Below are 16,590 nucleotides of genomic sequence, written 5' to 3' on the forward strand. Positions count from 1 at the left end.
TTTTTCTCTCCAGGCAGCTAGATGGTTTTCTGTCTCATGCTGGGAGAAAGGTATTCTGGTCCTCTTTGGAGGGACTCTTCTGTGCCAGATGGTGCCCGAAACATCCCCAGGGGAAAACGGGGCTTGAATTTCTAGAGAATTTCACCATACTTGCCTGAAAGGGACTAAAGCCCCAGAGGATGCTACTAAGAGGCAAAAGAGTACCTGGAAACAGAAGATTCATCCCAGTCATGAGCATGAGCTAATGCTAAAAAAGGAAGCCCTGGCAGGGTGGGGTGGGCAATCAGATGCAACTAGGCAGGAGACGGCCAGCTCCATAAAAATAATGTAAGTCAGTGATCAGCAATAATTGTAAAGCACGGAATACTTTTTGAAGACCTTTCTCATCCATTATCATCTTTGAAACACTACCATCTTGAAAGATAACTAAAACTAGGACTTACTTTGCAACAGTTTTATGGTTGGAAACACTGAAGCCCAGAGAAGTTTCCTGACTTGTTCAAGGAGTCACTAATTGACTCTGTCTTGGGTTTTCTGATTCCCAGACCAGTCTTTCCACCACCCTGTACTGTCTGCTGTGTGGAACTTGAGACCTTCCAGTAAACATGGGGCAGGTTGGCCTGTACCTGAGGAACCTCTGGGGAAGGGGAGTGGGGTCTTCTGTATGAGAGCTTAGCTCTGATGGCGGCCGGTCACCGCATGTTTTATTCCCTGTCCTCCCGACTTCTGCTGTGACCGAGGTGCTGTGTCTCTAAGGAGAAGCCAGTAGTGGCAACATAGGAGGGCAGCCAGGGACTGGCTCTGGAGTCCCTCAGAGCCTCGGTTGGCTTCTTGTAATAGAGCTTATCCTTGAAGTAATTAACTAACCACACCCTTTGAAACATAGATTCTAACAAGTAAACCCTTTGATATGGTTAAATTATGAAGTTTTTCTTGTACTAAACCTAGGGGGCCCTGGGCAACCCCAAGGAATGCAACCCCCAGGCAAGGTGCTGCCTCCACGCCGGCTCCCCCCTGGACCATCAGTGCCACCTTCCTCCTCTTCCTCCTCCTCCTCTTCCTCCTCCTCCTCGGCTCCTCCTCGGCCGGGCGGCCCCACCACCCACGGAGATGCACCCTCCAGCAGCAGCTCCCTGGCAGAGGCCCAGCCGCCCCCGGCTGCTACACCACAGAAGCCCCAGCCTCACCCACAGCTCAAGTAAGAGACGACTCAGCAGCTCCCTCCCCGCCCCTCTTCCTGCCCCTCCGCGCGGGCCTTGGGCTCCAGAGCTGCTAGAAAACACCTTCAGTCAGGCCTCCTCCTGCAGATACTTTTGTGGGGTTTTTTTTGGGTTTTGGTTTTAGGTTTTTTTTGGTTTTTGGTTGGGGGCCTGTTTGGGGTTGATTGGGGAGCATAGGAAAGAGGGAAGTGAAAAATCTAAGATCTAGCTAGAAGGTCAAACCCTCCCCTTTCTCCTGGGGAGTGGCAATAAAACAGAGTTACCACCTGTCTCCTATTCTTATACTAGCTTAGGGTTTTTTGTGTGTGTTTTTAAAAATCCTGTCTCCTACTCTTTTTTCCATTCCTTTTCTGTGTGTGTGTGTGTGTGTGTGTGTGTGTGTCTCTCTCTCTCTCTCTAAAAATTAAAAAAAAAAAAATTCTCTTTCCTGCCTCTGACTCACAGTTTAGGGTGTGCAATCAGCAAAGCTGCCCAGAAGGAAAAGGGGGAAGTAGTTAAATCCATTTCAACTTTTTACCCTCAGCCTTGTTGGAAGGAGGTCAGTTTCTGGTGTGGTCATCAGAGAAGGGCCCAGATGAAGACCCCATTCCCTCATTCCCAACAATCACCCTAAAAGTCCCCATTACACTGTCCTGCTTCTGAGGAAGAACTGAGGACCTCTAGGAAATAGTACAGCTGGACGGAGGAGGGACAGCACCTGGGTGTGGATGGTGGTCAGTTCTGCCCTCTCCCCCAGAACCAGAGATGCCTCTCTTTGATTTTCTCAAACAGCTTTCTGTTGCACTGTCAGCACAGACGGCTGTAGCCTTGGGGAAACGGTAGAGATCCATCCATGCTTCTCAGAGTAAAATGATGAGAATCTTCAGGGAGGAAGAAAAGAGGGCCGTAGAATTTTAGAACTCAAACAATCCACTTAGAGATAGTCTAGTCATTGCATAGATGAGAAAACACGGCTCAGAGGATTCGATTAATTTTCTTGTTCAAAGCCACTCTGCTAATTAGGATTAGGGCTCAGGTGGTCCAGATGGCCACTTTCTCTGGGTCTTCAGTGCTACATGACAGGAGGAACACCACTTGCTCCTGCTTCCCAGCTCTGGCCAGTGGCATGTTTCATATCTCACTTGTCCCATAACCTCCCCCTCACTCCAGTTTTTTCTGCATAGTGACTTTTTAATCTCTCCTACCTTCTCATTAGCCAGCACTGGCCTAAGTCTGAAGGCAGATCTTTGGGTTGTCACTGCCTCTGGGCTGAAGTTGTTGAATAGAACCAGCCTCGATGACAAGCGGGAGGCTTATATCTGGTGCCCTCAGCCTGTGCGTGCAGAGGAGTCCCCTCTTCCAGAGACCAGCGTGTTGGGGCTCATCCCCAGCCCGAACGAAAGGCAGGGCATCTGTTCACAGTCACTGCAGGATGAGAAAAACTGCTCACGCACACTTCTGTAGAAGGGAGTTTCTGGGGCTGCACCCTGAATTTAGAGGAGGGCTGGGAGTTCTCAGACACCTGGAGAAGAGCACTGGAGCCAGGAGCCAGGAGGAAAGAGACACAGTAGAAGTCAAGGAGGAGAGAAGATGGGCCACTGGAGACACCAGACCTCATGTCCTCTTCTGGAGTGCTGGGCTCGGCCTCCCCTCCACCTTCTTGCCTTCACAGTTTTTCTCTCTGAATCACTAATCTCTCAAGGGAAAAGTTGGTCCCTAAAATGAGTGTGATTTGGGTTTTTTCATTAGAAAACTGCCAAATAACCTTGCATAGGCCTGATATGTACAGTTGTCCTCAGTATCCACAGGGGACTGGTTCTAGGACCCCCTGCAGATACCAAACTCCACAGATGCTCAAGTCCCTTATATAAAATAGTGCAGAATCTGTATATAACCTATATTTGCATATAGGCTACCGCAGGGTATGCCTACACATCTTTATTTGCATGGATTCAGTGTAGTGCTTGGTTTGGCAAATTCAAGTTTGCTTTTTAGAGCTTTCTGGGATTTTTTTTTTAATATGTTAGATCCGTGGTTGGTTAAATCTGTGGATGCAAAGGGCTGACTGTATCTCTTGCCCCTTGACACCCTGAATCCCACAGATGTCATATTAGGGCTCCTCTGAGCAAGGCTGCAAAGGGTGGTTACATCCTCTTTAAGAACAGGTAAACTGAGCATTAGAGTCTGTGCCAAGCCAAAAGGTTCTTTTGGAATCAAAGAAAAAAACAAAATAGAGCTGAAAAGGCCTAAAGATCGTTTTACCAAACATCTACATACTGCAAATAAGAAACCAAGTACCAGAGAGGCACATGGCTTGCCTAAGGTTAAGAGTGAGTGAGTGGCAGAACTAAGACTTTGACCCAGGTCTTCTGATGCTGGCTCCATTATTTAACAGTTGATATTAATAGAAAAGAGAGTGCAAGAGTCCATGGCCCCTAGTTGCTTCATGTCATCAGAGGGGAAGGGTGTGAGATTCCTAGATTAGTACTTACCAAGGGCCTCTGCAATTTAGCCTGCAGGCCCTTTGGCATTAATGAAAGAAACATACTTTGAGTCACCCCTTCTTCCTCTTTCCCTTCTTCTTTCTCTTCTCTTTTTTCCCTTCTCCCTCTTTCTCTTTTTTTTCCCTTCTCACTCGCTGCCCCATCATTTCCTCTTTTAGCAGCACTGAAGGTGAAGAAAATAGCACAGGGGCCTCCCAGGGTCCTGGCAGCACAACCACTGCTGGCTCTTTCCTCTATAACCCTGGTCTCCCTGGGGTGGGAGTGGGGGTTCTGGTTGTATATCCTCATGTCATCGTCCTTCCCTGCTTTGCTGGGAGCACCACCCTCTCACGTTCTCTCTGGTTTTTATCTTGAAGCAAGTCGCAGTCCCTGACAAATGCCTTCAGCTTCTCTGAGTCCTCCTTCTTCCGGTCTTCAGCCAATGAGGATGAAGCCAAAGCAGAGACCATCCGGAGCTTGAGGAAGTCCTTTGCCAGCCTCTTTTCAGATTAGCTCTCCAGACACACGGGGGCACCCGGCCCAACGGGGGAAGGCATCCGAGACATTTGCCAACAACACTCAGCCATGCTTGGTGGTGATGTCCCATGACCTTGACTTGTGTGGCCCCTTCCTCTGCTCCGTTGTGCTAAGTGATATCGTACAGCTCAGAAAGGAACATATGAAGGTCTCAGGACAGGTGCCTAACCAGCAAGGGGCACCTGACATCAGAGAGGATAGAGCTGCTTTCCTGTAGTCCCGAGAGCTTCCTCTGAGGTCATCGTTCGCTGTGAGTTTAGTGGCCTTATTGTGAAAGTGCCATCATGTCTTATTCTTCCTCATGAAACCAGGATTCGCTTCATTGAGGACTCCTGGTAGCTTTACTTAGCTCAGATGCAGTGCTAAGCATGCCCCTCGACCCCCCTTATAGTCAGTGCTGCCTGTTTGGGGAGTATATATACGTATCCAAAAATACTCTTGGCTCTAAGTGTTAGGAACTTACCACACCTAGATCCCTTGTCACACCTGTTTAGCTGTTTAAAACACCTGCCCAGCACACGAGATTCCTCTGCTGCTGTCGTGGTGAAGCACCTTTAGTCCACTGATACTGGAGAGAACAAGGATCTGCCGTTTTCCCCTTTTCCCTCCGCTGCAGTGCGGTTCTTATGTGCGCGCTGCAGTGATCTTGAGCTCTGAAGCTGCACTGTAGAGAATGCATGCCACTGTAACAGCAGTATACCAAGTTCTGTGTTCATCTCCAAATAAATGTTAAGACCTTTGGTGTAATAAAAGCAGCAGCATTAATCGGCATTTGATTGAGCCATGAGGTCTCCCCTAAGCCACCCTTTTGACTGAAAGAGTATACATGAGGCATGTGTGTGTGTTTGCGAGTGTAGGGAAGGGAAAAGTCTAGGAGGGTGAGGCTGTGTCAGTATGTGTGTGAAGTGTGAGTATGATTGTTGGTGTATGATTGTTTCCAAGTGGATGAGAGTATGGCTGCATTAGATGCTGCTTTAGACGAGGCTTCCTGACACCTTCCCAGTGAATCAGTTTCCTCTAGGACAGCTGGACTTCCTTCAGTAACTCAGCTTTTCTACCAATTTTACTGCATTTGGAGATTTTCTAATAAGCATAGCATCCTTGCTCCAATAGCAGGCAAGTTAGACTTACTTGTGTGGTCCATCAAGCTCCTCTGCTAAAGCCCACATGGTGGTGTCAATGAGGTGGGAATGACCTGCTCCAGTGCATGGAGTCCCACAAGCCCCAGGAATCCTGGAGAACTGCGATGGAGGGTAGGCTCTGGGGGATTTCACACTGGCTTCTTCATGACTCTCTGCGACTTGAGAGTATGTTCCCCTAAACCACAAATGCTGCGAGGATAAATACCATATCTGCACAGATTTTAAAAATCAGTATATTAACATTTTATCTAGTTTCCTACATATAATATCCATTCTGCTAACGCAACAAAATAATGCTCATCCGAATACCACTATCTTGCTAACTCTCCTCACAAGCAGTAGATGCTGAGAGGTCAGAGAATGAATTTCTCTGGTGCCAGGGTCTCCTTTCTAACTCAGCTCATGCTCTCAGGGTTCAACGATCCAGATCTGTACCTTCTTCTTACACTTAAAAAGCAGGAAGTAGAACCTTCCATTGAGTGACACCTGGGGGGCGGGGGATGGCAGCCCTCCTCCCACCACAACACACGTAACTATGGAACAAACTACTCACAAACCAAATAAAAGTGTTTGCTCAAGGGAATTGATGCTCAAGGGAATTGATCTTTATGGTTCCTATTTCCAACGAAAAGCCTACCACTTGTAGTCTATCCCTGATTCCAAATATGTTTTAATAGAATGCATTCATTTCATTAAAAAGCATTTATTTAACATTTAATAGGAATATAAACATTGTGATGGATTCAAGGAACTATTTACTAACATTTCCATAGTGCTTACTAAGTTGTGGGCAGAAACAGCCCTCTTGGTGCATAACAAAGATAGCCCAGAGCCTGGAAATTTGCCCTGCACAACCATTTATTCCTTACAACAATCCTATATTATAGGTACTACTATTATTTTACAAGTGAGGAAATGGAGGCACATCAAGATACAATAACTGGTTTGTGGTGGAGCTGAGACTTGAAGCCAAGCAGTGTAGCGGCAGAACTCATGGCCTTGACTGCTTCGCTATATAACTTTTACTTAATCTAGCAGAGGCAACAAGATTTCATTTTATTAAATTGTACATAACATGGTAACAAAATAAGAGATGTACATAAAAATTCTTCACACGTATACCCGTGTCTTTCCTTCACCTATCTATCCATTGGACCCAGGGAAAGCAGGGGTGGGAGAAGCTGGAATACTTGTTACCACTGTTTACCCCTTATCCTAGAACCATGAGTAACATACACACGGTATCTTATTGTGATCAAAATATAATTCTGATTCTTAAAAAATTACTCATTCTTCCACATTTGATGTCAGATCAAAAACCACAACTGTCTTATTTAGAAAATGAGTCAGCCTGGAACTGCTGGGGTGACAAAAAGGGGAGGAATTTACCATAGGTCATGCAGCACCCTAGTACAAAGGACACATGGATTCTATCCAACCCTTAGTAATGGGATAGGGCCAGATGTGAGGGAGTTCCACTCAGAAACAGCCCTCTTGGTACATAACAAAGATGGCCCAGAGCCTGGAAATTGGCCATGCACAATCATTAATAAATATTTGATGAATACCATGATAAAAAGTGATCTAAAGCTGGGATCAGTCCATTATAGATCCTGAAACCTTTGGTTTATAGGCCATTTGTGACCACTGTGCAACCATCTCTGCAGCTGATGGGATTCCCTACCCACATCTTCATCCTAGATTAATAGATAGAACGCCTCATCCCTGCCCCCATGGAACTCCCCATCTCCTTGGATCAAGATGAATTACTTCTGCTCATCATTTATTTGTTCACAGCTCTTTATTGTATTTTCACAAAGATCAATAAATTTTGTGGGAAGAATATAAAAATGAGTTAAGTAATGATTCTGCCCATATAAATAAATATAAAGAAGAAAGCGGTAAGTGCCATAAGACACATGCGGTCAAAATGTTAGTAGGTGTTGGTGAGGATATAGGAAATGGAACTCTTACACACTGCAAATGGGAACATATGTTGGTACTACGACTTCGGGGGGAGATTTGGCAATATCTAATGCACAAACCCTATGACTCAGCAATTCCATTTCTAGACATTCTCTGTAAGAGAATCTCTTGCACATCTACTCAAAGAGGCAAGTAAAAGAATATTAGTCTCTGCACCATTTGTGAAAAATGGAAACAACCAAGTGTTTCTCATGGGGGCATTAAAATATAAATTGATGTATTCATAAATTGGAATGCTATATAGGAGACAAATAACAAAAAAATTTGAGGAGTTCAAGTAAGTTCAGGTAAGATATAGAAGGAGAATGAAAAAGGTGAGCCAAGGAAGTGTAAAATGGCAAAAAGCAGTACATTGGTGTCAAGCATACTTCCAGCTGGAGTGGTCAGAGAAGGCGGAACCCTAGAGGTGGTGAGCTGTGAGCAACCCACAGAATAGAGGGAATGCCAGCTGGGGGGAGTGGGATGAGCAAGCAGTTCAGACACTGAATTGTTCAGCTGGAAGTCTCATCTACCTCTATGCTCTCATTTTACAGATGAGAAAACCGAGGCCCAGGCAACTTAAGGAGCTTGTCACTGTCATGAAGTAAGTTAGTAATAGAAGCAAATGAGTCTTAGTCCTAGGTGTCTGATGGGCCATTCGGTGGCACTGTCTTTGTGAGGTAAATGGATGGGTTTCATTTCCAGGGGCACCCCCAGGGAGGGAGAGGCTTACTGGAGCATTTCACAGGGGCACCCCCAGGGAGGGAGAGGCTTACTGGAGCATTTCACAGAGGCCAGGCAAGAAATGGGAAGAGAAGCCTGGGCTCTGAAATCAAATCTGAGTTTAAATCTCAGCTTTGCTAATTATTAGCTAATTGACTTTAAGTCACTTAGCTTTTCTATGTCTCAATTTTCTCATCTATAAATTGAGAACAATACTACCTTTCTGAGGAGTTAAAGAATTAAATGAGTTAATCTATCTCACATCTGTTGCTAACAGTAGTTGGCATGTGAGGGGATCATAGGAAACCTCTGTCTCATAAAAAGAACACAGTGTAAGCCCCAAACTCTCCTTGGCCAGGACTCTCCCAGGAGCAGTGAAAGGGCTGCTGAGCCTGCCTTTCTTCCTGTTCTGTAATCGGGTGGGCCTCTAGGGCAATGTCACCCCAACTGGTGCCTTATCCTAGGGCTCTGACTCTCGTAGGTTAAGTGGGTTAATTGAGTTGAGGTAGACACCTGGGAAGGCAAATGCTATCAGTGAATACACACACGTCCAAAACCACTGCAGCTATAGGAATGACAATACAAACCGCATATGACTCTAATGGGCTAATTTTTGAACACTCATAGCATATGATCATTCCTACAGTGGTGTGGTTTCCTTCAAGCGATTCCTTTGGGAGGCTAAACATTTATTCCAACAAGCCTGCTGCTTATGCTCAGAAAATAATTGCCCTCAGATCCGTAGCCCTCAAATTTGAATTCTGTAACTCTTGGAAGATTAGGAGTTCTTTACCTGGGAATCTGAAGATTCCGATGCAAACTGTTCTGTGTATTGCACGTTTTGGCAGGTTCTCAACACACACACACACACACACACACACACACACACACACACATTAAAAATTGTTGCTTTAAGGGAGTGAATTTTGATGTTTTAAAAAAATGCTTAAAATTCTTTTGGAGTCAACTCTATGATTAAATTAGATAATATGTAAGGTCCAAACCACAATGTGACTATAAATTAATGAGATAATTTTGTGTGGCTTGTAAACTGGTTCTCAAGGAAATTAATCCCAGAAAAGGAGTTTCATATGTTTTTAATAGTTTCTTTTTAAAATAAATGTCAAATACCATCAAGATTATTGATTTTGAGAGAGAGAAGGTATATTTCAACAGGCAATTCCTGTTGTCTGTTAAAAAATAACCTTATTACTATCTAATTCTCAAGTCATGGACTATATTCAGAATAATGTTTTCCTCCCCAAATAATCATAATCATTACCCCTTACATTTGTGTACTATTTCACAGCTCATATAGCATCTTGTAGTTTAAAGGCACTGTACGGTTTACAAAGCACTGATTCATCTATCATTTTGTTAGATTCTCACAATAGCCCATGTAGCTATCCCTCATTATGGGGGACTTCCCAGTGTCTGAGCTTTGGGCTCACACTTGAATCATACTCTTCCTTCTCTAAATCTCTTTGGACTTGAAAGCCTGTTGATTGTAAACGTGGGGAAAATAAGAAAATAATGCAGTCATTCCCTCTGATGGTCCCTCCTCTTATTTAACACCCTATCACTCTGAGAACTTGCTTTTTATCTCGCTTGGATATTGATATAGTCACACACACAAGTGCCTGTCCACTGGTCTATATTTTCAGGAATCTTTTTTTCTGTTTCATGGTCCATACTCCCAAGCCTGTCACCTTCATCAGAGAAATAACCTGAGAGAGAAAGGGGAGACGGGCATATCAGAAAGTTGTTTCAGGGACTCCACCCCACATGTAAATGAATGCTCCCCAGGGAACTCCACCCCTCTGGTCATTTTCCTGTGCCTCCATATCCATATACATCTCTGTTGATAAGCATTTCCTCTAACTCCTCCAAAACACTTCACAGCAGAAAGCCATCCCAGTGGGTCAGGTTAAGTTCAGTGACCGCCTAACAAGCCCTGGTTGTTGTAGACCCAATTCTTGGGGAAGAGAGGTTAGCTCTATCCGATTACTGATGGGATGACACAGGTTTGGACTTCCTGGATCCACTCTGGAGCTCACGGGTAATGATAGAGAATTACCAAGAGTAGGCCCAAAGGAGCCCCATCTCTGGCTCAGCCACTCAGCACTCAGAAGACCCTCAAACCAGCCTCGAGACCTGAGTGGCTTGGTGAATGGAGCGACATTTGAGCTGCTTATTTGCCTTAAGAGTTTCACTGGGCTAACACAATATAACTCTTGGGATCTATAGACACTTTTGATTTCACTATTTAACACCTAAACAGTAAATTTTTAAATGTATTTCAATATAATATTGGTAGCAAGAGATCAGTAGATTATTTCTTCTCAAAGACTATTTCTTTATTTTGTCCCTATAGCTATTATTCTGGATTAGGGCCTTTATTCACACCTCTTATTGTGACAGCCTGGGCTTCCTGGCTTCAATCTCATGCCTATTTCTACAAGGTACACTTCTTTAAAAACCTCTGATCATCAAAAATTCGCAGTGGACCTCCAGGCATAGAGAGTGGTGCCCAAACTTGTTATCTTGATATTTAAGGCCCTTTAGAGTCTAGCCTCAATTTATCAGGGAGGGAATATGTCTAATGGTCAGGTACATGGGCTTTGGGGCCAGGTAGACCTGGTTTCAGCACTGGTTCTACCCCTTATTAGCTGTGTGACCTTGAGCAAATGACTAAACTCTAAACCTCAGTTTCCTTACTAGTTACAACTGTAATAGTAATACCTCATATAGTTGTTGTTAGCATTAAATGAGATAATACATGGAAAGCGCTGTGTGCAAGTACCTCACACATATGAGGAAGACCTAGTATTTTATTTGTCATCATTGCTTTTCAACCTTATCTTGCCCTACTTAATTGTAGCTAAGCTGATGTAAAATTCACTGCCTGCTTTTGCATTCTTGCTGCACGCATATACACACTTTACCATTGTCAGCTATCCTCAGCCCCTTAAAAATTCCTTTTCTTAGCCTCATTACCCATCTAGGTCATGCATACCCTTCAAGGCCCAGCTGAAATATCCCCTACCTCGAAGCACTTTCTGCCCACCTTAGTAGTCCCCCTTGATTGTTCTCTAAACACATACAATATACACTTATTGCCTCTACTATTTACATAGATTTTTTTGCAGGTTCACAAAATTTCATTGAAATGCATGTGTCTCTTTTGTCTCTTTGTTCTATTCATGACCTTGAACTCTTGTTAATGATTTTTATATTGAATTGTTTCCTACAGCTTTTTTTCTACCAAAGTCCATGCTTTAGGCTATTCCAAACCCCACATTTCCCCTCAACCTTTTATTATGAAAAATGTAAAATACACAGAAAGTTGAACTAACTATATAGTGAACATCCTTCTACTCATTACCTGTATGCCACGAATAACACTGTATTATTCTTGCTGTATTCTGTATCTATCCATCCCTGTATGCATTCAACAATCCATCTGACGCTTTTAATGTATTTCATAGTAAGTTGCAGGCATCAGTACACTTCAGTAATCATGAAACAAAATTAGTTCCATTGGATAAGGACTGATGATCTAATTTATTTATTTGAGGATGATCTAATTTATCCTCTGATTTTATAGATGAAAAAACTAAAGCCCTAAGATATTAAGCAATCAGTCTAACATCAGTAAATCAATCAACAAATATTATATACAGACTGATCACCTACTATGTGCCTGGGTCCAGGGAATAAAGCCTCTGCCATTGTGGAGCTTACAGCTCAATGGGGAAGATAGATATTGAACAGACTGTTACAAATAGCTAAATAGTAAAGTACATGGGGATCCAATTAAGTGGTGGATTAGTAAAAGGATTCTGAGAGGAGGCATTACTTACTGTTGCTGATCTCCATAGGTGTCTATATGAATAGGGACTATATTGTAAAATTATTGTAAAAATAAGAGATTCCTGCAAAAGAAACCAAACACTGCAAGTTGAGGGTGAAGCCTCTGTGGAAGAAAAGATTCTCGGAACATGGAGATGTTAGCCTCAGCCCTGTAGTTAGAGCTATAAAGCAGAAACATTGGCCTCTTGAGAGCTAGGGCAGAGATGTTCAGGTCAGACTACAGGAAACGTATGAACTCAGGCAAAAGAGTCCCTAGACTGGCAGGAAGCTCAATGTAGGGTGGGATCAAAGAGTTACAAACAAAGATTCCATTAAGGGTGGCCTCCTGAGCTGGACTTGGTACATATTTTTAGAGTTGTAACTTCCTAGTAGGCTGAGTATGTGTGAGTGAAACATGGCTTTTCCTTAGGAAATTTCTATAAGTTTCTCTCCTATTGAGTGATTTAAGGATTTCACAGTTTCTCTTCTCAGGGCTGCTGGCTGTTTGAAATATCATTTTAATTAAAACATTTACTCTAAGTGACAGGATCAGTCTAATGAAAGGTTACAAAAACTAAGGGTTGAGAATATTAAAAATGTGTATCATATTGCCATTTTGTCACTAACGCCCCTCCCAGTCCTCTCTCTTCTACAACGAAATCCAAGACTTCAATAGATGGGCTCTTCCAGGATCACAAAATACATTTCTTTTTTTCTTGCATGGAAAAGGGAGCTTCTTAAAAATGAATAAGTATTTAGATGGTATTGTGAGAGGAGGGATTCCTCATGCCAGGTTCCACATCCAAATGAACTGAGGAAAAGTACTTTGTGACAGATAATCATGAATAAACATGTGTGGGAAGCTTAACTTCCTACTGGTGGCTGTCCAGTGCTTGTTGGTGTAGCCACAGGCAGGGCTAAACCAGAGTTCCCACTCTCACCCCTAAGTTAGGTGTTACTGCCTTCCAAGAAGCCCTCAAAGGGCCCAGCGTTGTGAGATAGATGGGTAGAGAGGAAGGCGTAACTCTATAGGAAAGGAAGTGATTCATTTTAAAATATACTGGGTTTAAATACAATATCCAAATGAGTATCAGAGTCTACATTCTACTGGAGTAAGAGTGTGGCTGCTGGAAGCCAACTTGGTGAAAAAACAAAACTACCCAAGTTGGATTTTGGTAGATAGGTACCAGCCCATGGGTAAAATACCAGCAAGGTGCCAGCTGGGAGCATGCACATCAGTGAGCACAAAGGTGAATAGTGTTTCTGAGAAAACACCTGGCAAACCCTCAGAACTTAGAATTCAGGCAATCAAACAGAACCATGAAACAAACACATCAGCATAAAACCTACCAATCCAACTCTTTGCTTCCTCTGAATTATGCTGACAGTGGTAGCATTCTTCCAAGTACAGGGGGCTTGTTATTTAGTGGGTAGCAACAAGGTGCTGGCATAGGTGGTTTCATGTTGTCAGTGTATAAGAGTCATTTGGGTTCCTTGCTGCGTAATTCCCCTTGCTGGAGATAAACAGCGTGTGAGATTTCTACTCCCAACAGAACACGGTGTGAAGTGCCTTTAGTGGGATGCAGTGGCTCTGGGTGGTGTTCCTGAAAGCAGGGGCCTCTGGTTGGTACTGGCCATCATTGTACTCAATCTCCTCCTTTTTATTCTAAACTCACCTCCTTTTAGAAGTTTTCTACTTTGCTGCAGTCAGTCTAGGTGTGAGGTCAGAATGAGGACATTTGCTTTCTCTTTGAGAGCCGTAAAACCTTTTGGAGGAGAGAAACATCCATGTAAAAAAGAATTTTAAAATCTAATTTAAAAAAAAAATTTAATTTACATGCACATTAAGAATAATTGAATCTTAAAATTGGAAGTAATTTCAGGGGGCATCTAGCCCAAACTCACCTGTCACAAACCTGGTGTGCAGCTGTCCCTGGGGCTTACAAAGTACAAACAGGTAATCAGTAAAACTTCATGCTTTCAAATTCTATTATTTCAAATTTTACCATATTTCACAAGGGGCACAGAGAACCAATAGAAAAAAAAACCCTTATTATTTATGATATTTAAAATATATAATCAAGGAGCTCAAGGATCAAAGGTGAAATGCAAAATGATATGGCAGAATTTCCAGAAAATTCTTAAATTGAAAAGACATGTCAAATCTCAGGGATATAGCACAAAGAAATTTGATCAGAGAAAATAGTATTAAATACCTATGTTAATAAATATTAAAATAAACAAATTAAATATGCAAATTAAAAGGAAGAAAACATAAATGGAAAAATGCAGAAGAAAAATTTGTAAGGATAAAAGCAGAAATTAATGAGATTTAAAAACTGACATTAATATATCAAAAAGCTGGTTCATTGAAAAAATTAACAAAAATAAACAATCCAACAGCCAATCTAATTTTTTTTAAGGGAGAAAAAGCCCAAAGACACAAAATAAAAAGTGGCAAAGGGAAAGTAACCGTCAAAAGAAAGGTAATTTTAAAAACCACGTCTCTATGCAAATACATTTTAAAACCTACATGAAATAGATAACCTGGTAGGATAACAGTTCTCAAACTTTTTGGGGCTTCTAAAAATTACTGAAGACCCAAAAGAACTTTCATTTATGTGGGCTATATATTAATATTTACCATATTAGATATTAAGTTTGAGAATTTAAAAAATATCTGTATTCATTTTTAAATAATAAACCCATTACATGTTACTATAAAAAACACTTTTATGAAAAATAATTATATTTGCTTCAAAAATTTGCTGAGAAGAGTGGCTTGTTTACATTTTGCAGATATCTTTAGTAATTGTCTTCCCAGAAGACAATTGGATTCTCACCTGCTTCCGCATTCAATTTGTTATGATGTCATATGCACTGTATGTAGCCTTTGCATAACTCCACTGTGTATTTGTGAGAGAATGAGAGTGAAAGAAGTTGAGACTTGATGTTCTAAGAAAATATAATTTACCAACAAAAAAACTACAGATCAATCTCACTTATGAATATTGATGCAAAAATCTTAAATGGAATATTTGGAAACAGAGCCCAACAGCATATTAATCAAACATCATGGTCAAGTGGGACTCATTTCAGAATGCAAGAATGTTTCAAGATTGGGAATTATAAGTCATTGTAAGTCCAATAAGGAAGTCATCATATTAATAGATCTAAGCATTTGACGAAATAGATTTAATAGAAATAATAAAATAGGGACCAGTACTTTTCTTAAAATGATAAAATACAAAAATTGTCATATTATTTTCTTAACATGAATTTATGTACATAAATTTTATGTATATTATAGATATGGAGACAGAGACAGAAATAGAGATAGAAATATCGTAGCCCCCAAACCAGCATTTTATTTACCGGGAAACTTAAAGGCATTTCCGCTCAAGTTGGGTTTAAGACAAGGTTGACCACAGTCACTATTATTAATTAACTTGATACTGGAGGTATTAGTGCTGTTAGAAAAGCGAAAGCAACCAGCATAGGAATTGGAAAAAAGAGATAACATTATCTCTTTTGGGGACGATCCAAGAGAATTGATGGAAAAACTGCAACTTTTGTTAAGAAGCAGGAAATTAGGTATTTCCCCCCCATTTATTTAACATGCCACATTCCTGTTTATTTTATTCCATTAGTCTGTTTTTAGACCAGTATCACACAATTTTAATGACTATAACTTTACAATAAGTTTTGATTGTGTAGAAAAATCCTAGCCTTTTCTTCCTTTTCAAAGTTGTTTGATTTTTTTCTCTTCTGTATGAAATGTAGGACCAAATTGTCAAGTTACATGAAAAACAGCATTTTGATGTTGTGATTGGGAAGACATGAATTTGCCTATTTATCTTTCAGGAGCATTGACATCTCTACAATACAAGACTTTCCATTGTGTAGCATACACCGTCCCTCTAAGCAAGGCTGTCCCTGGAAATTGCAATTCCTTATTCCCCTCCCCTGCTTTATTTTTCTCCATAGCGCTTGTCGCCACCTAACATATTTTATATTTTATTATTTATTTTGTTTAGTGTCTGTCTCTTTTACTAGAACGGAAGCTCAGTGAGGAAGGACAAGGACCTTTGTTTTCTTTACTGCTGTGTATAGCCCCAAAACCTAGGACAGTGCATGACTCTTAAAAGGTGCATAACAAATATTTGCTGATGAATTAATTAATACACTTGGGTCTTTTCTATACCTTAAATAACATTTTATTGTTTTCTTCATATAAAGATTTGCCAATTTCTTGAACATTTTTTCCAGTTACGTTAGTTGTTGTTGCTATTGTGAAGAGAATTTTTTTATCCATTTAATGTTCCTAATGGGTTGGAAATCAGAAAATTCTAAAAATGACTTAGTTGATTTTCTTGAACTTTTAAATAGACAACCGCATAATTTGCAAATATTATCTTTTCCTGTCTAATACTTATACCTGAAATCTTTCCCTATTTTGTATTTTCATTGGCTGGGACCTCCAGTAAAATGTTGAAAATTATGAGTAAGAAAAATTTTGTTTTGTTTCTGACTTTTAGAAAATGCTCATCATACTAAATTATTAAATATGATTAAATATGATAGATAGTCTTTATCAGGTTAAGGAAGTTTCTTTTTATTTCTAGGAAACAGGAAGCTCAAAAAATTAAAGTTTTAATGTACTCAGATTATTAATATTTTTCTCCATGG

General features: G+C 41.2%; 1 protein-coding gene across 1 annotated transcript in view; it reads left to right on the top strand.

Annotated features, from left to right (window-relative positions):
- SYN2 (synapsin II) overlaps positions 1-4,990 on the top strand; it is a 180,249-nt gene extending 175,259 nt beyond the window's left edge. The window contains exons 12-13 of the mRNA XM_019645999.1: positions 949-1,198; positions 4,060-4,990. Coding sequence (XP_019501544.1) covers positions 949-1,198; positions 4,060-4,195 — 386 coding nt within the window. The 3' untranslated portion in view covers positions 4,196-4,990. The remainder of the gene's footprint in view (positions 1-948; positions 1,199-4,059) is intronic.
- Positions 4,991-16,590: the final 11,600 nt, after the last annotated feature.

Source organism: Hipposideros armiger, unplaced genomic scaffold (assembly GCF_001890085.2).
Source record: "Hipposideros armiger isolate ML-2016 unplaced genomic scaffold, ASM189008v1 scaffold_96, whole genome shotgun sequence".
NCBI classification, from domain to species: domain Eukaryota; kingdom Metazoa; phylum Chordata; class Mammalia; order Chiroptera; family Hipposideridae; genus Hipposideros; species Hipposideros armiger.